Below are 27,818 nucleotides of genomic sequence, written 5' to 3'. Positions count from 1 at the left end.
ATACAGTTTGACATGCGTATTGAAGTACTTGTCATAATCTACAGCGATTTCAATCCGTTTTATAATACGCTAAAATTTGATTGTGATTCATCTTTCTTGTTTAAAGTGACGTGCAGCAATATGCATTATGCGTAAATTCTTTTCACGAATTTTAATATAATGTTCTAGTAAACTGGGCGCAATGGCCTGATGTATGCAAATTCGACTATATTCATTAGAACAATCTCCTTTCCAACTTTCGGAATACTCCGCAGACAGTTGAAGGACGGTTACGTCTGGTTGCATTTATGAAAATAATTAATTACCAAACTACAGCATAATTTAATTAACATTGTTATCAACAACCTTGTTTCATTTTTCTTCCTGGTATAATGATGTAACAGAAGCTAAATCATTTGATGCCATGTTCAAATCTGGGGCCATTTGAGTTTGAGTCCGTTACAGATAAACGATTCCTTCCACTTTTAGAAGTTTTAGCACCAGAATATGAAGTAATATGGCTATATCGTTTGGCCGGATATATCACAGCAAATCACAGCTTGCTGAATGATAACCAGAGAGGTACAGATCTTTCAACTTTCAGTACAAATAAATGATGTTAATCAGTATTTAGGAATTGCACGTTTAACCTTTTATCGCTATTCACCACAGAGATATATTATTGCAACTTGTTATTATTCTCTTCGAATTGGTGACTGACTATTAAAACTGCATTTTGTAATATCATTCACCTCATTGGTTCTCTGTACATTATAATTTGTTCTGTAGCATGAGAATAAAGTTTAGCATGTGCATGCATCGATCATAAACAAGCTGATGCTGTGACATAGGTTTTCACGAAACCAAATTTGGCCAACAAAATATCCTAATTCATTTATAATTTGCTAATTTGATCATTCTATGTTTATTTATCTGAATAACATATAATTCTACATTAAATCCATTAGGGTAATAATATGAAAGAATCATGATGAATATAATGTAGGTATTCATTTCATTTTGGAGTGAGATCGATAACTTGATAATTGCTAGATTGATGCAATGTGATTATATCTGTATATTGACTTTGAATTTTACTGAATGAAACAAATTTACTAGCGTATGACATGCTTATATAGAAGCCTCATATTAATTACACAATTCTTATTAGAAGGTAGGCCTAGGTAATGGCATGAGTGGATTGATTCATTGATATTTGTATTTTTCGAGGCAAGACTCGTGAGACATCTTCATTAGTAACAGTTTAACTCACAATTGTGACAATATTCTTAATAATTTTATATAAAATGAAAGTCTTACCTGAAGTATATCGCAAAAAGAGGCAACTGCGCACGATTACTTGTATATTAGATTTAGCGCGGGGTCCAAATTGGATTTGATAAAGGATAGTGAACGGCAAGTACCAATGAAATCATTGCTATTTTTCTCAGATTCTGAATAATACCCAGCAACAGAGGAAGCTAAGTGCATAAGGCACTAAAAAAAAAGTAAATAAATAAAGATACCATTTTCCTCGTTGTGTCAAATTTATTTTCAATCCTTCAGTTGAATATCTCACTGATAAGTACTACATTGTTTGTTTTGATTTGTTGTAGTCGTTGAGAAAAATGACTACATTCGGGAGCGCAAAACCCGGATAGCACTGCATGCAAAACGTGATAAAACACACACCTGGAATTAAATTGTTTTCGATTTGCGTTATCAAATAATTTGATTGATAATATTCTCACTGAGCACCATAATACTCAAAACTCTTTTGGTTTACCTTTAATGATAGAGCTTTCAAAATTATTATATATATATATGTGTGTATAGATTTAGAACAAAGGTGCAGATACACAGTACATTGTTATATATATCGGATCAAAATTGTTGCACGAAACAATATTTCTGGGAAGGCAAACTCAGGAAACAAAATTTTAAATAATTCATATTGAGTTTATATGAGGATTTGTAGATTTGAGGCATGACTAGATATGTTTATAATAAGAGGTAACTTTTGTAGCGGTAAAATGTATGCATTTGCGGAAAATGAATATAAGATAATTTAGTTCAAAATCGCGTCCTCGATATTTTAGGTTTTCTCTGAGCATCGCCCAAAATTGAGGTCGTAAACACAAATCCGCAAGATGTCAATGGTGAGTGTGGAACCAAAAAAAAAAATAGATTCCACTAATTTCCTACTTTATACCCGAGGTAATACACTTCAACGAATTTTGGGTCATATTAAATTTACACGCTGACAGATTGATTGCGGAAATGATGGATTATATCATTTTGCATCATGATAGAACCGTAAGGATTTTTTTTACTCTATACATCCATATTTTTTGGAACAGCTCGTGCCCTTTCATTGCATCAAAGCGCTTTCAGAACGAAAGTTGAGTCAGAAATGACGCATTTTCTATAAAATAGCATGTTTTCTTTATGCCAATAAAATTTGAGTGGTTTGACCCAGGTTTTATACATCCGTTATTTCATGAATTTTATTTCATTCGCAATCGTAACTGATAACCCGTCGTGAACTCTTTCTCACATTTTGTTTTAAATATTAGATGCCATCCAAGCTTATTTTGAACGTGTTTAGCGAAAACAATTCATCGTGTTATAAATAAACGTCAACAAAGAACCAATAACGCGAAACCGTTTTTGGCATAATTATTTTCAACAAAGAGAGACTTACAAGGAAAAAGGAAACGTAAATCAACGTAATTCTTGGTACGGTTCATTAGCGAGAGAAAAGACCTTCTTTCCTATGTCGAACGACGTGTTACGTCAGGTCTGGAATCGGCCTCGTAGCGCTGACATCGATTTAGCGTCACATGAAGAAGGAATAAAAGATAGCAACGTAGAAAGAAGTTTGACTAACACAGCTGTCGTTGACTTAGCTCACGAAAAAAATGAGAACCTACGAACTTTAGCGAATCGAAGTAAGGTCAAAACGTGGACGAGCGAGCATAGTATAGGTAGCGTTCAAGAAGAAGCGTTTGTTCATCGCCTGTTTCACGCAGAGCCCACGTCAACAGAGCACGCAACGACGCACTCAGAAGCCCGGAGGCCTTTTTGGAATATTAGAAAACACAGAATTGGCTTCGAAGCACATACTGAAGACAACAGACCTTTGAGAAGTCTAAATGTAGAATGGGATCGCACGTGTGATGGACACAGAGTTGATGCATTGTGGAGCAATCTGTCATTTCCAGCATTCAACAAACAATTCCCACCAACCACGTACGCTGAATTTAGCACTAATTCGAGTGACAGTAACGTGTTTACAACACCGGAAGAAGTACGCAAGCTTGATCAAGAATTACAAAAAAATTACCTTTACGATAATCACCGAAGAAGTACATCAGATAGTGGAATTGTTGGTGATCGCCTTCTTGATGACAAGGGCAGTTGCGAAGGGAATAATAAAGCATCTGGTGAATCCTGTTTAGATAAAGGTTTAATACTGAACGTTCGCTCAATGACTATGGAAAACGGAGAAGAGGGGCAGCTTTTGGCCGTGGGGGATCGTGATGGCCATCTATCTCGCGGATTTCCCGAATCTACTTTAATTCATCAAAATGATACAAGGGGCATACCGATAGATAATAGTATATATCATCGAAGGAAGAAACGAAAAAATATTGATGGTGGATCTATTGCCCCGTCTCTGAATTACGGAAAATCTAGAAATACTTACGAATATCGTCCCATAAGACATGATAGCGAATCGACCCCATCCCCCAAATTCAATCAACAAGAAAGCCGCTCAAGATCAAGAAACTGCTTCGATAACCAATCCGCTTTAAGTGACTCTCAGCGTTCTTTGACAACGGCAGTGGAGCCTAATGAGCAAGCCTATGCTAATACAGAATATCACGCGGGAAGAAGCTACTCGAACCGTAGTGGGCTCGGTGAAGGCGGTTCATGCCGAAACGTTCAACGATCTGGTTCCCGTCCACCATTGAGTCGATCTCATAGCTCAGCTGAAGCAGGCTATTCAAATGATTCTGTGCACAGCAATCGAAAAAATCCCTTCGCAGAAATCGCCATTGCAAGCCAGAAGTATAACGGCATCATGACGAGAATACCGAGCATGAGTCATTCAATGAAAAGTTTAAACAGATCTTCAGAACATGGCTCTACAGAGCCTTCGGATCGTATGTCACAAATGGGACAAACTGTTTTGGCACCTGCGTTTGTGTCGATGCTTAATCCCCCTGAATTAGGAAAAATTAAAGCGGAAGATACATCGATTTCTCGAGATAGTATCAAATTAACTCCTATAAAAAACTCTAACATTGATGCTGACCCTATGTGTATGCGGAACACGTCTATAGAAAGGCAGGAAAGTGACGTTTCTGGTCTCAAAAAGCAGTCGTTTAGCAGGAAAAATATGAATATTGGGTATAGACTTGGGTACAGAAGAACTCTTTTTGAAAGACGGAAAAAACTAAGCGATTACGCACTTATATTTGGGATGTTTGGAATCATTGTTATGGTAATAGAAACGGAACTTTCGGGAAATATACAAGATCCAGTGGTGAGTTGATATAGGTCATTTGCTATGTTATAACGTGAATCTAACGCTATGAATGTCAGACAATTCTTACTCCCGTCTATCGAAATGGCCATTCAAATCAGATCGCATTTGCATATTGTACAGGGCCCATAACAGAACGACGTTATTTAGTTTGGTAATTAGTTTATCATGTTTCAATATTCAAGGTTTAAATATTTCATGTTGAATCTTCGACATCCGCGCGATGAATGAGTTGCCGTTGCTTTATCTTAATGAAGTTAATCACGTACAAAATTTACTACATTTGAACGATAAGAAATAAGTCTTCAATATACTGATCTACCGTGAACTCGTGAACAAATTTTCACCACACAAGCGAGTTTCATAAGTTGAGAATAATGTAAACATTTGATGCGTCATGACTTTGAAATATATTGTACATAAGAACAAAATTAAACTGATGTCTCAGCAGACTTTGTAATATTTGGTAATATATAATATTTAAGATGCGTCATTTAATTATCTGTAGTCCGATTGTCTGGCATAGCATAACAACGAACTGAATAACTAATTGTAATAATCAATTGGCCACAGATAAGTTGGACTCACGGCTTGAAAGCCAAGTTCTATGAATATGAAGGACGGACTATTTGATTAATGGACGCACGATTTTGACAGATATATGAACGTTTGGTTCAAATTTTGATTAAAAATTACACAAGATGTACGGACTTTTGAACGCAAATCGACATTTATAGGACATTGAAATATTGAATGAATTGTATTTAGCAACACCTTCTTTCATAATATATTTTGGAATTTTTGCATCGAAAATTAAACGATTGTGGTTCGAAATAATTCATAATGATAAGGATGAATCATTTAACTATAAATATATCATGTATTTTTAAACTTATTCGGACTTCATCGGTAAGCAAACTGATTGGTGATTTAGCATATCCGATATGATAAACTTTTTTAGAGTGTTTCGCAATAACAATGTTTTTTTAATGGAGATAAACAAAATATATATGAAATAGAAGATCTATTGAAAACTGTTAGTAGATTACGAACTTCACAGACAAGTGCAATAATACATTATAGTATTATGCCACGGTATAAACCTCAATTATTGTTAATCTACGATCTGAATTTAAACTGTCGCTACATTTGGAGGAAATTAGCCAAAAATGTAGAATTAAATAGCACAATATATTTGTTGCCAGATTTGCTACGGAAGAAGAAAACATTGTGTTTTATCTATACTAATCAAAGGCGGCAGTGAAATGGAATTACTTATTCAATTTCATATCTTTTTGGACATGAAATACGTCTGCACGAAAGAAGATTATTACATACTATTCAGTGATTTATATTATGAAATTCTATTTACAGAAAGGTCATGTTATGAAATGTACACCGGAGGAACAAATCGAATTGGCATGGCAAGGTCGTATATTGACAGAATGCGCTTGGAAGGTATCATCACATTCCTTGTTTTTAATGCTTGTTTCACACCGTAAGGGCCCGGAATCTCATGCTCTGTTCAAAATGTTTGCTATGTAGATACAACACAATAGAACCAGATACCAGTTTATTATTGATGGACACATAGCGAGTTTTAAACTTAGCTATGAAGTATTTTCCCAAGAATTACAAACTAAGTAGGAAGTTTTCAAAACAAAGGTTAATTATGATTCTAGAAATTAATGGTAAATCCGAAAAAGCTCTTGTTTTATGATGTGAGTTATTAGGCTGTAAAATCTACTTACCGGACGTTTTTTATCATTCTTCTAGGCAACACACTTCTCGTTCGGTTTGAAATGTTTAATATCAGCTTCAACTGTAATATTGCTTGGACTTGTTATTGCATATCATGCAAGAGAAATTCAAGTAAGTTTTCTAATATTCAAAAATATGTAAATATGTTTATTTACCTTATATCATAATCACACGGCAGCAGAGAGGTCCACATACATATTCCTTGTTATGATTTTCGAGTTTTTTTCCAGTCTTGTCCGGCTCACTTGTGTCTACTCATGTGTCTTGTTATTTGCACCTTCTGAACTAACCAACCTGAATCGAGTTAAACCATTAAAGTTTTGAGCATTTGGAAGAAGCACCGATAAATACAATAAATAAATCTATGATATTGATACACTTGAATTACACACAATTAAACTTCTGTAAGACTGTTCAGTGTTCAGACGACTTATCAATTTTATTTCGCGACCGGGCATGCCATGAATAAAAATATACTAGAATACTAAAATTACAGAGTTCACATCCCTATCTGTAAGCAACATTAATGCAACATTACAATTCTAAACGGTTTGTGACATATTTATGTACGGGTTTTCAAATTCGTCCTATTTTCATAAAAACGTCATGATTCCGGGACTTTGCAATATATAGATTTGAGGCTTCTATGATTTTTCTTATAATCTATTTTAACAATCTTGTCATTGTTAGTAAGAGTTTACTGTTTGGGATAGAATCGGTATCTGACTGACCTATGTAGAGACGTTCGATATGCATCTCAATGTATTTGAATGTAGCGACTCATGTAGCCGGATGTTTTTTGTCTTTTATGCTGTTATGGGACCTATTATGCTGTTTTAACAATAATGAATTGTGACTCGGACTCCAGGGATTCATTTCGACAGTGAGCCAATTTTGAGAATAAAGTAGAACGGTGATGTATTGTAGCAACAAAAACATTGGTGCCATATGTGCTCATTTATAGCAGCATGAAGGTTTATCAAAGTGATTCAAGAGTCTTGAACACACTAACACAAATATATTTCTGTATCGTTTCGTCTGACCAAGATCAGACTTTTTCAGACATGCATAGTTCAACTATATCAAGCAAAGCACTTGCATGTATATTTAAACAGTCAATGTAAAACTATGGGAGTTACGCATGTCAAATAATCAATAAAATCTCGACTTCTTGATTAATTACCAGCGGGTGATCGAAATGAAAGGTTATTGATGAGATCTCTCTGTTTTATGTTTGACAATTAGAGTCCAAATTTAACAATGGTGTTTTGTGTTGCTCAGCATTGGATGATGCAAAACACAAAGTCAACTGCGTGTTAAATATAATTTGGCGTATTTTTATCTGCTGATGACATATCTGGCAATGTGTGATCCAGTTCTGAGAAAAACATAAAGTACAAGAAACAATTTAAACAATGAATAAAAGATTTCTCTTTAAGTCTCAATTTTTTTAATTTGCATACAAGAGTATCACTTCCACCCGCTGACTATTTTGAGTTTGGTGTACAGTGAAATGTGATGCAATTACACACTTTTCGAAGTACGAAATCTTTGTGCATCATTTCCCATTCCCATATTTACGTGAGAGTTATGCTACAGGGACCTGTAATTAAAGGAAAATCCGCAATTCGCATAAATCAGAGAAGAGCAACTATAATATGCTGCAGATGCAGCGTGACATGCGAAACATCGACCTAGGATTACGATATAATTATGTGAATATCTTGCGTTTGGTTACGTTTCTGTACGTAGAACAAAGACAGAAATGTGTAATTACCGTCGTTTAACCCCAAGCGGATAATGTTTTGCAGGGCATGCCAGCTGGTATAATTGTAAAAAGCCATATTATTGAGCGTACCTAATATATTGGATAAAAGCCGAAATTGAATCTAAAAATACTAGTCCGAAATTGACACGAAACATTCATCAAAATGGACAAATAGCTGGGATATGTCGAAACATCTGCTGTTACCAGAGTACACAACAGACACGTGAATATTTCACAATGGTCCATTTAACGGCAGAATTAATTTTCTCGGTTATCTTCCGTCTGTCGCTTTGATACGGCCAATGTCTATGAACATTTCTCGCTAACTTTTGAATTGTTGTTGAATACTTTCGGATACGCCTTCTAGAAATGGAATTAGAGTACTATAAGAATATGATCTACTTTATATTATGTTGTAAAAAAATAGGTTGTTCTGCGGCTCTATTTGCACAAGGTCTCACTGGTCTATCAGCTTGTGTTATTTTTGGCTATTGAATGCATGGAATTATGCAGTACATAATGTGATGTTGGATGCTTCTCCAAAATGAAATTGATCTACACGAAACTAAAATACTCGAGTAGATATAATATCTAACCAAATTCTGTAGCATCGAATTTGAAATGTACTGGGGTATTGTTAAACACATACTTAGAATTGTCCCTATTAGGCTGCATGATTTTCTTTGTACAAAGATCGGTGTTTATTTATATCACGTAGTGTCGACCATTTCTCAATAATTTCCTAAAAACAATACGAAAAAAGTTGGAAAAAATGTATTTCGGCAAATGCGAGATACATCCATCATTAACAAATGACTATCTCCATTTAGGATAAGTTTTTAAATTCGCACTAAATCTATAACCATCGAATGAATTTCTTCAGAAGAAATGTGAGGAGACTTTTCTACTATTGTTTCAAGGTCGATAGTGGAATTGGCAGTGTTTCAGTTCACTGATTTAGGTTTTCGACGGAAGAATAGAATTGAGAACAATCCAATAAATCGAACTTGATCGATTGACTGAAGCAATTCACCAATAGACTTTGGTTTTAATATTCAACCTCGACATATGTGTGACAAAAGATGTAACCTAGTGCCAAACTACTGGCAAATAGCACTTATCAAAATGATCGTCTCACAAATCTGCTTTCGAATGAACGTAACACACTTCCCAACAGAAATTGCGTCGAAAGTTGTGGCTCTTGCGTATTCGCACATCTTGTAATTTGGCTTTCTTGTGAGTGGTGAATAATTTATGCGATTTTCTAAACGTGTCTCTTGTTGCAAGACGTAACTGTTCATTCTCATTGCGCTCGATCAAGGATGAATCGTTTGCATAGCACGCATCAAAAGCGCAAATAATTTACGCCTTTCGCTTGGTCAGTTGTTGGATTTTGAAGCGAGTCTACGCTTAGCCAAAACAACGGTGGCGGGCGAATTGAAATAAATTTTTAAATTCTCTCGCTTGAAACTATAATTTCGCTTTCAGTTGCGTGAACAGATCAAAATATTCTCTCAATATTCACCGCTTTTATATTTCGTTTCAAATAGAGGGTTAGAGATATTGCATGGAAAATCGAGTACTCTGATTCAACTTTTGGTTTATTTCAAATTTGTCACGGACGAATTCGGATTTCCGTAATTGCTTAATCTCGATCGCAATAAACGAATGATTAATGTTGTGTACGGTCATGGGAGTTCATACAGCAGTTGATGAAAAACTGGCGGTGGGTCCTCTTTGATTGAAACTGATTTGACAGACAAAAGGAATTACTGAGTTTCCAAGTCTGTAAACACTTTTCTCTCCATGAAATTTGTGATTTTTAACTGGCAATAATGTTTCTGTGATATGTGTTTCAGAAGGTCAATCAATACACGTGAACAAATACTTGTTTCCTTAGAATGGCTTATCGCCGCTTTTTATGAAATTCTAAAACCACTGTGGAAAATTTTATATAAAACTTGACAAGGTCACGTTGCTTTAGTTTATCAAATATGGCAAATAGTCCCCGTCGATTATTCCTTTAACGTGCACTGCGTAGCGTCATATTGTAATAGTAGTAAGGATTATGTTAAATCTACTTCTTCTGTTGACTGACGAAGCGTAAGGTGACGCAAAATCCCTTGAGAAAGAATAGCTATTTTAGACGCAAAATGAGTCTGGTGTGCAAACAATCGGCACCATTGCCTCCTTTATCGCCTTGACTCGAGGGATTCGCAGGTTCCAGTAAACACCCAATGCATTATATAGTGTCTTGTTTTAATGAGTACGATGTGGTTCTAATCTTTGAATCTAATATATCAGTTTTCCCAGTTTGTTTTGAAATCAATTATAACCTCACAATATCAAAACAGGAATTTGGAACTCGCTCAATAAGGTTGCTGTTGCTTTTAACTGTTACTTTGGTGGATTGTAATCACATGGGAGTGAACAGATTACAATATCCTATGCTGGATTCGATAGTAATTATTCACATGTACACTAATCTTCTGCTGGTAACGACACAATTGTTTTTCATTTGTGTGAAGTGCCGTCTTTTTGCACCAATTTACCTAAGTGCATTTTACCTGACAAGCCAGCGCCTTGCAATTTAGTCGATGCCAAACATGATCGTATATAAGTACCATTCAAGCTACGCTAGTCTGTCTGCGAGGTCAGAAAAATTACTTTATTTCATTTTTATAAACCTTTTCAACTGGTATTATACGTGGACCAAGCAATAACTACAGATGATCGCGGTTTTGAACTGACTGTTTTATCATTTACTAAAACCGGCTCCTTACGATTTCGTATTGATTTTTAGCTTTTCATGATTGATAATGGGGCGGAAGACTGGAGAATCGCCATGGACACGGAAAGACTATTCTTTATCGCTTTGGAAATAATTGTATGTGCAGTTCATCCTATCCCGGGATTCTATACTTTCACGTGGCAGGCTCGACAGGTAGGGATAAGTGACTTTAATAATACATGTTTGTTTATGAATGATAAACATTGACTGTTAGAGATATGATCCGTTGCTTATACTTGTCGCAAAACTGTTGAGCGATTCATCAGCTTTTAACATCTGACCCCAATTTGAACAGTATAAGCATGGATCATATATAGCGACTACATTTTCGTTATATCATCGGCGTATCGCTTTTGGGATATAGTGACACATTCTCAAAACATGAAACGTCGAATCTAATGCATGAAATTCCTCCAAACTCCCTTAACTATGACAAGAAATCGATAAATATGTCGACAGAAGCTTCATGGCTTATTTGTGCGAGTAAATGTGGTAAAACTTTGAATATTTTTCTTGGATAACTTCATCAGTAATGCTCCTCACTACCGTGCATTATAGTTTAGTTAATTTTTTAATGATATGTCAAAATGTATTGTTGAATAAAATTGAGTGTAGATAAAACTAAACACGTGCTACTGAGCCGGTTTAAATTTTCCCAAGTCTGAATAAATACTTGCATTCCAGTTCTGTTATAAGATTGACTTATAAAGAAAGAATATTTAATACTTTTCTGTGGTTATTTTATATATCCATAATTCTATTCACACAATCTATCAATAATATTTAGCTACATTTATGTTTCATTGCCTGCAACAGTATCTTAGTTAAATATTTTACTATTTCTTAGCCAGAATATTTCTTGTGTTTTAGTCTTTTACCGGCATGACAACAAGCACAATGGCAGATGTAGATATTCTTTTGTCCATACCTATGTTCCTTCGTCTCTATCTCATTGCAAGAGTGATGTTGCTTCATAGTCGCTTATTTACAGACGCCTCATCGCGAAGTATTGGTGCTTTAAATAAAATAAATTTTAATACAAGGTAAGGTTATTCATAAGATAGATTTTATTCACTGACAATGGTGTCAAAAGGACTAACAAATATGAATTCAGCTATTACAGGATCGGAGTAATTGGAATAATATAATTGGCTAAGAAATATGATATTTTCACTTTGACATATTTTATCCGAAAATGAGCTTAAAATTATTACCCAAATAAATTTGGATATTTTCTGTGTATTCCTTTCTAAGAATAAAACTTTTTCGGAACCACATTACTTTTTTCGTCTTCCAAATTCGTATTTACAATTACTGCGCAGAGATAGAGGCTCCACGTACAGAATCATGTCCAAAAATTACCTAACCCGAGAGAATTCGTTCAGCATTGTGGCTCTACAGAGTGAAAAATACAAAATCAATCATTTACATTATTATCGATATTTGAAACATCAGTTGTATGAACCAATCGTAATTGATTGTGTCATATGAATGAAAAAAGTTAAGCAGTGTTTACTCAGGTTTGAAAAAAACGGGTTGTTTGACGTAATCAACAAACAGAGATTATTATGTATTTGCAAGAAAAATACTAAAACAAAAGTATTGTATTTTGTTTGAACGCAATACTATAACATTATATATGTCATATTTTGACAAAAAAAAAATGATGACAGCGTTCGAATTTTATTTCTATTGATTACATTATTTTAATGAATAATCTCGCAGGACCTTAGTCCGAGGAGAGTTCCAACAATATTCCGGTTTAACAGGTAATCACAAACATTCCAGCCAATCCAGAAACATAGAATAATTCTATGCTTCCGGCTCCACAAATATCAACTTTTCCATTCTACCGTTGTGTATTTCTGAAAATGCAGGCCCTGCTATGCGAATTATTTGTAATTGTTTGTTTGTTTGTTAATAGATGCGTTTATCTTATCGTGGTAAACGTTTTTAACTTTTTTCATAACGTTGCAAGACATCTTTGTGTATTTTTTACAGACTCAAAATACGTGTTCTATTTACCTTTTTACTTTTTGTTCTAATGCCACAAATTTAATTTTGGTCTTCCATTGTAACGAATGTGTTCAAATTCCACGTTAAAGTAGGAAGAGCGCCTTGTACAGAGCATGAGAGTCTGCAATGGCATGTTCTAAAATTAGTATTCAATATATTGCCACGCAGCATATCCTCTTTACATGGGTGAAAGTATTTCAAAATGTAATTTTAGGAATTAATTAAAGATCCAAACGAATTGTTCCAGTAAATAAATTGTTACAAATAGATGCAATCGGTAGATCAAAGCTATTTAGTTGATTGGTTATTGACTATTTCAGCATCCGAACCCGCCACGAGGATCTAAATATATAGTTTTTTGCTCAAGTTGGTAAGCCGGACTCTGATTTTTCCAACAAGTGATCTCGTGTATATGTAATACCCATTTCAACCTAAGAAACTTCGAGTTTCAGTTGCAGTAGTTCATTTTCTAACAACGAATAATGTAATGAGATATATATATATGTCTCTAATCCCACTTTTCCTACAGGTTATCCATATTCGACAGTTCAAAATAATTGTGGAACTTTCTGACAATAAAAATAATCCTGATAATCAATCCTGAGGAACCTTGGGGTTCAACAACTTCGGTCATTGATCGTACTCGTTAGCCCTATTTTCCTGCCCAATTAAATACATGACATCGATCGTGGGCCGTCTCCAAGCATTGGTCTGCAGTAGCTTTGTCGAACCTGACATTTTCTGTCCGATTAGAAATAAACAAATAGATAAGGGAGAGCCATGATACAGCAAACTCGCATAATCTTTTGAACGCGATATAGTATGTTTGTGGGATCAAAACTGGTTTTATTTCAGGTAGAGATATTACTTGGATTAATCTTGAATGGGCCATAACAAAAGTTTATGGAAAAAATATATTTGGAACGACTTTGTCCATTTGTGATACCAAAAAAGCAAAAATTCAAAAAATATTTCACCGTCAACACTTTAATTTTGCCACATTAGGCTGTTCAAATATTTCGGTCAGATTTTTGAAATGTATTTACATGGAGACATCTAGAACATTCACTAAGAATGACATATACTTTTTCAGGTTTGTAATGAAGACATTGATGACAATTTGCCCTGGCACCGTTCTACTTGTTCTCAGTATATCTATGTGGATAATAGCGGCATGGACTATCAGAGCATGCGAAAGGTGAGTTTGAAATTGAATGTTTGAGCAACTTGCAATCAATATTTTAGCAACCAATTTTTCAATTTATTTGTACAAACCAAAATGACTACATAAATAAAACGTCCAAATCTTATTGTCTCGAATTACCAAATTTTGCTAACTGTTATGAATAATCATTTATTTTATAATTCGTCTTTGAATGCCTCATTCTGCCATTTTGTAATTTTTGTACCGCTAAAGAAATGACCGGAAAGCATATTTCGAAAACGTTATTTGCATTTATCAAAACGACTTCTTTTCGATCACTCATAGTGAAATACTTAAATCAGGAATAACAAAGTAATCGTTAACTAACGCTCAATCTCGTTAAAAAATATGAATATGTGTATGCTAGAAAGTAACGAGTCGTAAAGGTTTCAATCAAGCGCATTTGAGCTCCTTAGTAAAGGTCGCAGGCCACAGTTGTTCTCGTGTCTATTCACACTTGGATTGGTAATATGATTCTGTTAATGAAGGTCAACCTAATTCCATACCCACCAAACAGACACAGTGGCGCGATACATCACACTTCTACGTTTGAACTTCTTCGCACCAAACCCGATTGATGATAACAGTGATGAGCTTGCGTGACGTCATATGTGGTTCGATACAATGTCAACGACACCACATCGTAGATCTTTCTTTTTAGTAGAAATCTTTAATTCATTTCATAATTGGGCCACAGTTCATCGTGCGATTTTCAAATCCAAATTATGTTCGGTGCGTATCCGCGTAACGAATCCTTTTACATTCACTCAATTTTGTGAAGCTTAGTTCGAGTTGTTGATGTCTATAATATACAATCTGTCATCATTTTTTTGGAATTCCAATTTATCTGACTAATAAAAGAAGTTTAAAAATGCAGTTTTCGTATTTATAGCAGTAGTTTCTACGAATTGTGAACTTTAACGTGTGTTTATCCAATTTCAACCAGGTCAATTTGCACGAAATTCAAATTTCATTCGAAAATAATGTGAAATGTTAAAATGAAATTAAAAGAAGTCACACAATTCCACAATTATACAGAAATTGTTTTCGGATTACATTTTTGAATCTCACATTCATTCATCAAACGTCAATTTATTCATTAGTATCAGAATGGCGTCGAGAGATCGAAATAATACCACACAAACATATGCAGTATTATATCTGTATAGTAATTTTTGAATAAAATTTATAATTCAATACAAATTTATATTTATATTATTGCTGTGGGTAGAATAATACAGACAAACCAGATGCAAATATCTTCGCTGATGTTATAGGATGCCTACTATGTTTAGAACAGATGAAATCTCATTGATTCGGCGTATGGCTAATCCAGTTTATTTCATCATAATTGTTAAAGCGGTTTACATAATACAGAATCAATTTTCACGCAAGCTCCTCTGTGTCTGTTCTGAACCTTCTTGGTAAATATCGATAGAATGTAATAAATACAATAACGCTAGTTTCTGGGCTGGGTTCAATAAACTTATTTGCTGAATAATTTACTTCATTATAATTGAAGAATCTTCATTGCGTGTTTTTTTTTACATTCCAGTATTTTGCCGATCTTTGAACTTTGCCATATAACATTGCCCGACTTGAATTGAAACTTGAGAGGCGTAAAATGTCAGGAAATTTCACGCACATTTGGCGACGTGATCTTGTTTTGCGGTCGGTTTGGGTTTCATCTGCTTCCTTGTTTATGTGATTTGGGATTTTCAGTAATATCAGGTCATAAATGGTCTAAATCGAGTAATTGAAACAAATTCGCGGACTGTGATCTAATGCTCTCCTGAAAGTTTGCATTCTTACGTTCGATATTGAAATATTCTGGAAATCATAAAATATATCGCCGCTACTTTGCCCATTCGAGTTATCTATGAGATGGGGAAATATTTCAAATTGCCATTCTACGCCGGAGCTGAAGAGTTGCTCAGATCCCAAATGTGTGTATTTGTCTGAACGTTAACAAACAAAATCTTACCTAAAAAATAACAAAAATTGGACCTCCTGAAGTATGCGCACCAAGATGGCTCACAACCTGAACATAGTATGTGTGTACCGGTTAGAATTCAGGTTGTGCGACATATCGGTGCGCATACTTCTGGAGCACCCAAAAATTGTTCCGAAAACCGGTATTGGTTGGTGGATCCTAAGTCGTTTAGGGTTAGTTCAATCTAGATAATTTACTTTATTTCGAATTACCACCGACCTGTAATTCAAAATAACATGTGATGTTCATTGATAAGATCGAGAGACAATCGAATCCTAACATAAACCAAAGGTTAGCTAAAATGGAGTGCGAGACAAGGCCGATGTGACTTTTTTGATACAATATAGCCACCATTCCATTGCAGTTACATTTAAGTGTGTATTCATGAATCATTCGGTTTCATTACAAGCTACTAGCTTCAAGTTTACTCTGTTAAAAGTATTATTTATTGTCTTAAGATAGGTCTATTTTTATACACTTTCAACATCTTGAGATTGGTTCATACACTCCCAACTCCCAAGTAATGCTTAATTTTGTCCTCTTCTCTTCAATTTCGCGATGTGCCAATATTTGATATAGCATTGTTAGGAAAGCGCTATTACTGACTGACATACACGAGACTCGTAGGGTGGAATCAAGTAATGAAATTGTTATGTCCGGTTAACATATTTCTGGTAAATATCGAAGTTTACGGTTTACGTAAACCCTTGTCGTCTTAGCCACTGCTATTGACTGTAATCAGTCATTTGGGAGTTGTAACTTATTACTAATTATTACTTTACTTGCCTTATGATTATTTGTGAAAAATTACTTGCTGGATTTATTTAAAAATCAAATTCATTTTATTTTTTGGTTAATGTGGTGGCCCTTGGCTAATTTATTCACCGTTTCCATGAAATGTTATTATGCCCACGTTCAATGTAAAATAAACAACTGCCTCGTTGCTTACGTTACGCTGTGTTAGCGTCGATCGATTTATGGCTTGAATCAAAATAATTCCCTGCTCGATCGAACCGAGATTTGCGGTTTCATGTCAAAACACATCAGTCTCGCAAATGTGGAAAATAAAATACTCCGGCGTAATAAATATCGGTTACGCTGAAGAGTGAGATAAACTTGGTATTATATCTGACGCTCACAACGATATCGATTTTAGCAGGTGCAAATAGGTTTCAAATGCCACACGATAATAGGGATTTCTTACCCGGAAAAGAATTATACAAATCAGGAATTAACAATGCTGACACAGTCAGTGCTTACACTACTCACATCAATAAAGAACACATAGTGTTGGTGTAAAAATAGATTTATTGATTTTTTTAATTTGCGTATATCCCATATTGAAAAATAAATTCTCGGAACATGATTGAATCAATCTAAAGTGTAAACAATGACTATAATAACGACATTTAAGTACGGCAGAGTTCTTTGTTAATATATAGGCAACAGGTAGAGGTGAAATAATCCAATGAATTCAATTTCAAATGGCAAATCAAATCAACTACAAAAACATATTTGTAGGTTTCAGGTGTGTTATAGCTTGGAAAAATCTGTTTTAAAGTTTGAACCCTAACCGAATTTAGAACACCCGTTAAAAATAGACAAACCTAATAAAAAGAATTATATCTAATATTGATACTTAACCTTCATATCGGTTGCTATTTGAATATTGATCGAATTGTTGCACTTTATATTACTCCTAACTAATGTACAACTTCAAGCGAATAATTTTTATCTGCAAAACCAGTTTTATATCATTTTCTGTCACAATCGTCTGTCAAGATCGCCACTGCAATGTAATTATCGTTCAAATGGAAACCAAATCGTCTGATTATATTGAAATACGTCGTTTCAAATGACATTAAACCGTTACTTGTGCGGTAGTTTTCTATTACGATCACATTTATGATGCTACTGGGTCGAGGTGTAATGGAGATGGCGAACTGTGAGAGACTTGAGGTCACTTCCACTTTGGAAAATGTACCTAATTCGTCGAAAATTGCCACGAAATTGTGAAATTCGTCATCATTTTCAAACTGGAATCGATTTGTAAGTAACCTACGTGACGGGGCATATTGATTCCATCTATATATAGGGGTAATTTTGGCTCCCAGTTTCATGGAGGATCAATAGTATAGTGAAGAAATAATAGGATGACTAGCTAAACAATTTATTCAAAAAGGATGTGAATAAGTATAGCCAAGAAACGCTTTCTTGCAACAATGTGATTTTATACCAGTACAATAGAATTATATGAATGTAAATTTATTTATATCCTAATATGAATTGTGGTGAAATTACTTAGGTACCTACCTATATATATCTGAATTATGTTGTGAAAACGTATTGATCTATGTTCAAATGTATATTCACTCATTTTCTAGCATGAGGCAACATGCTATATAATAAAGACTATGTCATAATATTGTAAAACCCTTTTATCGATGTCCCAGACAAAACTAACTCAGAAAATGTTATCCCACAATCATCAGACAGTTCGACATATTCGCATAGAACTTTGCATTTTATATATATTAGATATGCATAAAAACGATTTTCTGCAGTACATAAAACTCGAATTCTGTCTCTGCAGCTTGGACGAATTATCACAATAAAACCTTAAAATTGTAAGAGATCGGGATGAAAACGTCATATTCTCGCGCTGTTGCATGATCAACATAATTCCTTTCAACTTGATTTATTTTCAATGGGTCTTGATCCCAATTACTGAATATATATTAAAAATATTCCTAAAACGTATATTCCTGGCCCCATGTAGTTTGTATCAAGCGTGAACAGCCTCAACATAAACAATATTCCATGCAGTTCACGTGAACACATTTTCTCGAATTCCTCTACAAAACAATTTTGATCCAAAAGCGTTGCAAGGCAGAACGATGCGGTTGAAAGTTATTTTCGACATGCTGAAAGGAAAAAATAATGTTATGAGTGTAATTTTCCAAAGAAAATCTATGATACAGACAAAAATCCCGCTCATTCTGGACGTTGTTGGCCCCGGTCTCCAGAGTCGCTGCTGATTGTTTCTCTCTGACTTTTATTGCGTACAAATTATATTATACTCGCGCTCTTGGAATACAATTATTTTTGCATTATGTGTTAATCATTTAGATATACATTTCACTCATATATAGACTCTATACACATAGACTCGGGAAAAACACAAGACGCTGTTTTGTGCCGCATAAAATATTAATAACATATCTATTTTTGTCGTAGGGTATCGTTGGATCTCCCGCAAGGTTGCACTATCCCCATTTGCACGCCTGACTATACATGGCCGTATTGTAAACATTTTTACGCATGGTCATTGTGTACCCGATGTGCAGAGTCCACGTTTGGTGAAACTAACGACGGCCCTGAATTAAACGAAAACAAATACTGTGTACCCTATTCTAAACTACAAGGAGCCTGATTCTGCATAAAGCATGCTTTACCCATGTTTCAAGAAAAGAATTACCTCGTCTGTATCTCGATAAAAGCAAGTTTTAACAGATATTCCTTGCAGGTGACTTCCAAAGGCTGGAAGTAGAGTAAATTGTATATTTCATTTTATGAATTATAATAATCTTAGTCTCACAGCCTGTCTTATTTCCAAAATTTGGACGACTATTTAAAGTGTTAAAAATTGAGGCTGTTCCCAAATTTGTGTTTGTTAGATGTGAAAGCATCCATAACCTTTTCGCAAATCTTTATTCATAATCATATGCATTTGTTGAACTTCAATCCTCACGTTGTTTCATTTCAGGTATCATGATTCAGACGATATGAACAGTAATTTTCTGAGTGCGATGTGGTTAATTTCAATAACTTTTTTATCAATTGGTTATGGAGATATGGTTCCAAACACATTCTGTGGGAGAGGCGTATGTCTTTTGACCGGAATCATGGTGAGAACGAATCAAGCTATATACAACGTTTTGTTGATTCACTAGGGAATCAAGAATTTTGAGAGTCTCGCACATTTATCACGGTTGAAGCTTCCGTCGGTGGAACACTAAATAATCACTCGTGCATGAAATAAACTTCGATCACTTTCCACAAGATGATATATTTTTCACCAGTAATTAAAAAAATGTAAAGCGTCAATTCAGACAAAAAGCAACATTCATCATATCAATTGATTTGTCGTTTATATCGTTAAAATAAGTTATTCCAGCATAGTAAGCTCTTTTGGCTAATTGTTAAACAGCCCCAAAACTGTGGGGGCAGTCACCACTCCCTAATTTGAAAGCCTCTCGCCCGGATGCCAAGAATTTATCTTGATAAAGTAACATTTTTCATTCGGGTTATTCAACCATCCAAAAAATAATTTATTTGTAACTTTGACCTAATCCATGCTTTAAACTTGAAGCAAATATTGTCAATGGATAATTTCTGATTGCAATTCAAAAATATTCAAGTAATAATTTGATTTCGAAGAATTGATACCAATATTTGTATTTCTACCCACTATTTTGAAGTCTATGACTGAAAGTCACGAATGACATTGATTAAAAGGGAACATTCGAAGTGTGTATGTTGCGAACAGCTTTCATTTTTCTCATACCCATTCAACAAATTTGGTTTAACAATTCAAAAACTCATTTTGTTGTCCATTTAATAATAACAGTTGTAAATCTGTTTATAAAAAATATACATATATTAGTATTTTTCAGTGAATGGCAGATAATTCGAAAAGGGTAATTGAAGAAATCACTTCTGAATAAAACCATAAATTGTGATGTAATTAATGATACATATTTCTAGGGAGCTGGATGCACCGCTCTCGTGGTTGCTGTGGTAGCAAGAAAACTGGAATTGACCAAAGCTGAAAAACATGTTCATAACTTCATGATGGACACTCAATTAACAAAAAGAGTAAGTCTTTTTATTGCTACGTATAAGTAGAAATTGTTTGCAATTGTCCCTGATATTCAGGTCATCATGTTTCATAAGATTCTCAAATAGCGGCATTTTAAAATATATTCGAATAAATAATATTCTTTGTAATTCACAACAAATACAAGGTTTGAATGTAAACTATTCTGTGGGTGATGTATTCAAATGTACTAAGCCAATAAGGCGAAGTATGTATAATATTTAGAATTAACTTGAACCGAAATGCAACAATATTTTAACACAATTGATAAATGTTTTTATTTTCATTTTTTATATCTTGGCTTTTAATCATCATTTCTATATAATTCTCGACATTATCTGTTTGTATAAATCACGTTCTGACTTCAGAAAATATACAAACCACTTACAACCACAATAATCGCTCGTAGCTATTACCGGTATTTGTTTAAACAGCACTTTAAGGAATTGGCGTAATGATGTGCTCACGAAAATCCGAGAGCTTGTTAGTGATTACCTAAGGCTAAAAAGGTTTGGAGAAAAGCATTTTGCGGGAACATGCTAACGTGGGACATTGCTTTAGAGCCAAATTACTATTGTGAAATCCGATCAGTGTGTTTATCAAATCGCGTAGAAATTGTCTTAAGTTCCCACAAATCTATAATATTTGTCGATGTTTACCATTACGACTAAGATTGTGTAATAATACTGATTGTGGTATCACACTATGCGAACATTTTGTAATGAGTACACAGAAAATTCCACTCATCCATGCTGTCATCTCATTGTTGAATACATTTAAGTTTAGCGGTATTCCGCTAATATGAAAGTCAGTTACTTTTTAAACAAATAATAGATTAAAAATATAATTAATATCATCATGAATTCCGAAGCGAATTTTGTAAATCAAAATGCACTCTCGATCACGGAGGATCGAACTTCGCACTCAAACATCTTTACCCAAATGGTTATTATATATATCGATCCATCTGCGACAATAGAATAACTTATCAATTTTCTCTGCCCTTGTTATAAATTTTTTATCACAATTTTAAGATGTAACACTTTGTCCATGTATGGGGACGCCAATTGCTGCGAACAACTATCTTGCTGTCGCTCGGCCACAAAGAAATACCGGCACGTGAACACCCGTTGCTTTCATTCCAAAATCTTATTAAAAAGTTATATTCAGTTAAAAAATCACTAAATACTCCAATATATCTATGAAAATGAACTAACTACACAAATTGAAATGTGAAAATATGATAGTTTTTATCATGAACACAGTCATAACGTTTGTTCTTCACTGTAATTATTCAAAATATTTTGAAATCGAATCAGATGTTGAAATATGCTATTCTTAACATAATTCGAAATAATTGTCTTGCTTGCCCATCAAATGTGATAGATTTTCGTTTATAAAGTCGGTCATACGTCTCCGCTTTTACGTGTACACCAGTCACGTCGGCCGTCCACGTCAGACACATCAGGATGAACCGATTTCAGTTCGTTAGATCGGCTATACCTCCAATAGCAATAATCAGATATATATAAAACCTATCTCTTGTTTACGAACCAAGCTATACTTCATGGAAAAACTTGGTGAGAATAACTGTAATTTACAAGATCGACACGCAACGTTTCGTGATGTGTTGCTCAGAAACGGACGATTTACGCTACAACTAGTTCATTCGCCCAGCTAGATTTACGCAAGAATTTGCTTTCAAGGTAATGGTGCGATCAGTATAGAGAACATTTTTAGGGCGTAACCACTTTCATTCACTCTGAAGTGTAACAGAATGATTCGATTACAGTTAATAAATAGGTTACGGCTCAATTGAATTTAATATGCTTGCATAAAACGAAGCAAAGACATCTAACCAACTTAAACTCTTGTGCTAATAATATCATTCTAAACTAAATGCGATAGTCCTGGATGTCAAGATATCAAAGCCATTTAACACGCGAAATTATTTATTTCGGAGCACAGATTAAAAAAGGTTCTCGTTTGTAATATACATCAGTCCGCTGCGTCTTTCCGTGGTAAACAAGATTTCAATGAAATACTTGTTATTCGTCATCGTCGTTCCTATTCTGTCACGCAATACCACAAGCCAGAATTCAATTGTTATCTGTATCTCGTGTATTTGTAATACATATTACCTGTTTCCGTCGATAATGTATCTGCTTATTCCAACCGATACAAAATTTGTTGTCTTCATTTATGACGAAATTCTGACGAAAATCCACATTTTGTGTTACATTTTATATTTAATCCTTTATTGTATAGACTGGGCGTATCTATTTCCCAAGCGAAATCGAAGGTGGCTGCTGTTCAGTGTCGTATCTCCAGTTTAAAAGAATTGGAACATTAAATTCACATTTTTATAACTGTTATTATTAAATCCGGCAGCCAATAATTACAATCAGATATCGACAGTCGACACTAATCGGTATTTATTGTATACATGTCCGTGGATCTCTACTGACACCTATTCACAGATTGCTACTCTGCTTCCAGGGCATAATAGCAATAATATTTAACATATGGTAGATTGAACAATAATTTATGATAATTAAACTAGTAAGCGAGTGAATCTAATAATTGAAATGACAAAAAAATTATTTACTGGTGAACTTGGGACGGTTCGTCGGCACACATGTTTATTATGATATCAACAAACAAATTCATGACGTTTTGGAGTTCATAATCCATAATTCTTAGCATTTTTCATTTGTTGTTTCAGGTGAAAAACGCTGCAGCAAACGTGCTACGTGAAACGTGGTTGATTTACAAACATACAAAGCTTGCAGATAAACTTGAGCCATTTCGCATACGAAAACACCAGAGAAAATTTTTACAGGCTATTTACCAGTGAGTTAGTTTTCTTTTAGTGTGATATAACTGCTGAAACTTATCTAGTTGGTGTTATTGCGCCGAAAACGTATCTTGTTGATAGATAAGATATGTACTAACCAAGTCGGCGAGATCAGGAGATTATTACCGGAGTTGTAGTTAATTATTTTACTGTGCATGAACTAATTATATTATTACTATTTACCAGGTTACGTAATTTCAAAATGGAACAGAGAAAGCTTAACGATCAAGCAAACACATTAATCGATTTTGCAAAGGTTCGTTTTTCATAAATCCTATTTTAGAGGTAACTTGAAAATTTTGAAAACTAACTCACAAATATGTACAAAACTACAGCAAAACAAACCACTCCGCGCAAAACCACAACTAGCTGATAATCACCCTGCCTTCTTTTCGATCGCAGCGTGATCACCGGTTGTCTTTTATTTACTTCGACTCAACGAGGAAGTAATAAAATCATAATCATTAGGGATATTAATTAACGCATTTTAAACGAAATCTCGCGTTCAATAATTGTAATTGTTATTAATGTATTTTCAGCTGCAAATCAGAGTATCCGACATGCTCAGTGATATCAGCACGAAGAACGAGTTGTTAGAAGAAAGAGTAACTTCAATAAGCGGGAGACTTGATTCCCTGGAAGACCAAGTTCAAAGGCTTCCAGAGGTTTTGGGGAACATTTTCCAAGTGCAGCTTGCTCAATTTACATCGAACCTATCACGCCGATCTCCTCGAGGTTCCGAACATTGTGTCAATGTTGACGATTCTCCTGTGAGTGACAGTCCCCCACAGTATTGTCATGTTCCAGGAGCATCACCATCATTGTTACATACAAACGATAATCTAAACGGGCGACCCGGATTCTTTCGGAAACCGTTAACTCGAAGCAAGAACTTCGGTGAAGCACACGATCCTGACACAAATATTGATCAAAACGACCTGGTTGCGCCCAACGTATTTGCGATATCACCATTGACCAGAGACAAAAGTAATGTTGTCAGATCCATTGAGAATATCGAACAATGGGATGTTCCTCGTGGACAGAATGATTATAGCGAAGGTGACGGAGAACAGACAGACTCGGGTGATCAAGATTGCATTTCTGAAACTGAAACTAATATTATTGGCAAAGTCAATGATGAAACCATAATTTAAAATGGGTAAACGTGTTCGAAAGGTAATATTCTGCGGCAATGAAATTTTGGCATTTCATTTACTCAAAACCACCAGCGCCATATATAATATATATAATAACACCATAAATGACAAAACGCCGAATGTTCGAGAAAGTCTCGTTAGGAAAGTTTCAAGTTGCAAATTAAATTACATACAACAGATTTATGGCGAGGTTTGTATGAGTGTAGCCTAAATTCATCTTACATCCTACACAAGCCTGAAATATTGTCACCCATCGACTCTGGGATATAAACGGGATGTAATACGGTTGGGAATCCAGATTGAAACACCGATTTATTCGACAAATAGAGCGTTTGTCTACTTCTGATTAAAACTTGAATTTTGCAAATACACTTCTATTTTTTCTTATTTTAATATTTATGTTCCCCTCAAATTTTGGAAATTTTATCATCTTATGTCGTTATTCTGCTAACAATCTGATAAATGTATTATATCCTAACACGTTATTGCTATATGAATTTTTTATTTCGATCTATATTGGCATCATTACTCAATGTAATAAATTACAAAATTTCCATATTACAATAATCCGCACCAAAACACGACGTATGAGTTGTTTCAATTTGTTTACTTCATCAATGATTTTTTTTAGCTATAATTTGCATCAGATGTTAGACCTTTTTATCCGTTAATAACATGATTAATTATTATGAAAGGCTGCATAACAGTGCCTATGCGTTTAGTTGGTGTTTATTTATTTTGTTATTATTTTTATTTTTCAGTTATTGGAGATGTGTTATATGCGTTTTTGAAAATTTTAAATATTTTATTAGTTTCGAACAGATTAAGAATTTTTCATTGTGGTGTTGCTTGTAGTTTTCACGCACAAACGAGCCTACAATGGCGTGGTTTGCACTGTGAATTGTTTTAAGGACTTATTATTCTCTGTTAATATCACTAGCGACACTGTTGAATATCAAATCTTATTTACTTAAGACACATCGGTTGATTTATTAGCTATTCAGATTATCCATTATCAACTTAGACTTACTTGCCTGACTGACTAACAAAGGCATAAATCTCATCATGCAAAATCAGGTAAATTATTTTTAAAAAGGTTTGTAGCAGAGTAATCTAAATAGTAATCAAATCAATGTCCACTCTACGATAACCGTGTTCAAGTGACGCAGACAGATAATCCCATTGTTCAGATTTACAATACAATATTTTGCGTCTGAAAATTTTTCTATTTTATGCTTATGATTTTACAAGGTGTGAACTCTATGATTTTCTTTTTATTGTCAGATTACGCTTTGTTAACCTTGCCTTTATTACCATATTATTTCCTCTCTAACGTGCTATGGCTCTCGTTTTGTAGTTCTTCCATAAAATTTCACATAATTCTGTTGCTATACTTGATATATTTTTGTTCCCTGATTCCTTGGTTTTTAGAAAGCAAAAGTTTGGGCCTGTGGCGCCCGTTTTAGTTGGAAAATACCTCTTCAGCAAATAAATTTATTGCTGATTAATGTTCCGCATGACCCAACTTTCAAATGTGTAAAAGTGAATTTAGTGTTCTGCGATTTACCTTATCTGATCATCGCGTCAACACACATACTGAAATAATATTTCATTCAAGGGCACTCAAAAAATTTACTGGGATTAGATATGTCGAAAAAATATTATATAGGAATTAATATTTTCGAATGGAAATTATCAATTTCGGGAACAGTTAATTGCATATTATATTCATTGAACTTTATCGTAGAAGTTTTTACGCATTAATGACGGAATTTTAAAATCTCCGTTTCTGACAATTTTAATCATATATAGTATATATCTTGTACACAAAACATTGTTTCTTGCCTGGTATTTTCTTTCGGTAGTTAATGGATTAATATTATTCAAATATGTTGTGCATTAAATATAATTCGATTAATAAAGTCTTTGCTTTTATTTGGTTGTTAACTTCCCCCGACTTCTTTCTCTCAATTCCCGTGTCGTTATGATGTTTGTCTAAAATATTTCCTATAAAGATCGGTTCATTTGCAATGTTCGCAACATCATCTTTAAATACCAAGTTAATTTAAATTCATATAATAGCAATCATACAAAATAAGAATTATTTGAATCAACCTATGCCTCGTAATCAAGTCGAGGATCAAAGCTAATATCTGTGATACTCAGCAGTTCAATACTCAACATAAGCATTGCAGCATTTGGTTGTTCGAGATTTCAGCGGAAGATTGATATTCAAAACGACATCTTAATAAATTCCTAACTGAGTGCATCGCAGGTAGCTTGCTAGTATAATCTCGCAGCCAGTTAACAAGACTATTTACGACAATTCGCAGCAAAACAGTCAATAGAAACGACGCGATTATTCTGCCAATCAATTCAGCCACTGACTATGACATGTTTATTTGCTACATGCTTCAAGGTAAAACATAAAGAAATCATATTCTTTTCACAATGCTCATTACTGGTATCTTATCTGGTTTAGTTTTCATGCATACAGGAATTTTGAAATCAAACTCAGTCATACCAATGCGAACACTCTATCAAAAATAACTGTTTCGATCATAATATATATTGGAAATGTTGACGACTGCATTATTAATTTGGTAAAGTATACTGTGTGCTTTTTTTTAATTTTTATCCTGAAGTCAAATTTCTCAATACGAGTATGATTTTCTGTCAAAGATAGCTCTAGAATCGGAACAGAAAAATTTGGAATATGACAAGAATACCCTAAATCAGGGGTTCCCACCTTTTTTCAGTTTGCGGACCGCTAAAAGTTCAAAACTAATTTTGCGGATCGGTGAACTGTTAAAATCAACCCAGAATATCAAAAGCAGGAAACATAATAAAACGAATGTAAT

General features: G+C 34.4%; 1 protein-coding gene across 1 annotated transcript; it reads left to right on the top strand.

Moving 5' to 3' along the window:
• The first annotated feature begins 2,568 nt into the window (after positions 1-2,568).
• LOC120346187 (uncharacterized) lies at positions 2,569-26,915 on the top strand. The gene is made up of 11 exons (XM_039415862.2): positions 2,569-4,531; positions 5,906-5,989; positions 6,308-6,403; positions 10,864-11,004; positions 11,722-11,894; positions 13,961-14,065; positions 19,831-19,972; positions 20,832-20,942; positions 23,669-23,796; positions 23,987-24,056; positions 24,340-26,915. Exons 1-11 carry the CDS (start codon positions 2,756-2,758, stop codon positions 24,952-24,954), a joined length of 3,441 nt encoding a protein of 1,146 aa, XP_039271796.2. The 5' UTR covers positions 2,569-2,755; the 3' UTR covers positions 24,955-26,915.
• The last annotated feature ends 903 nt before the right edge of the window (positions 26,916-27,818 follow it).

This window comes from Styela clava, chromosome 8 (assembly GCF_964204865.1).
Source record: "Styela clava chromosome 8, kaStyClav1.hap1.2, whole genome shotgun sequence".
In the NCBI taxonomy this organism is placed as follows: Eukaryota; Metazoa; Chordata; class Ascidiacea; order Stolidobranchia; family Styelidae; genus Styela; species Styela clava.
Note: the sequence above shows the minus strand (reverse complement) of the source record. Positions and strands in the feature narration are given on the sequence as shown.

What these genes read in the sequence shown, in the direction of transcription:
- LOC120346187 (XM_039415862.2), top strand. Translation starts at nt 2,756, where the DNA reads ATGTCGAACGACGTGTTACGTCAGGTCTGGAATCGGCCTCGTAGCGCT. An exon ending in GAAATATACAAGATCCAGTG is followed by an intron (nt 4,532 to 5,905) that starts GTGAGTTGATAT and finishes TTCTATTTACAG; the next exon opens with AAAGGTCATGTTATGAAATG. An exon ending in TTTTTACAGGCTATTTACCA is followed by an intron (nt 23,797 to 23,986) that starts GTGAGTTAGTTT and finishes ACTATTTACCAG; the next exon opens with GTTACGTAATTTCAAAATGG.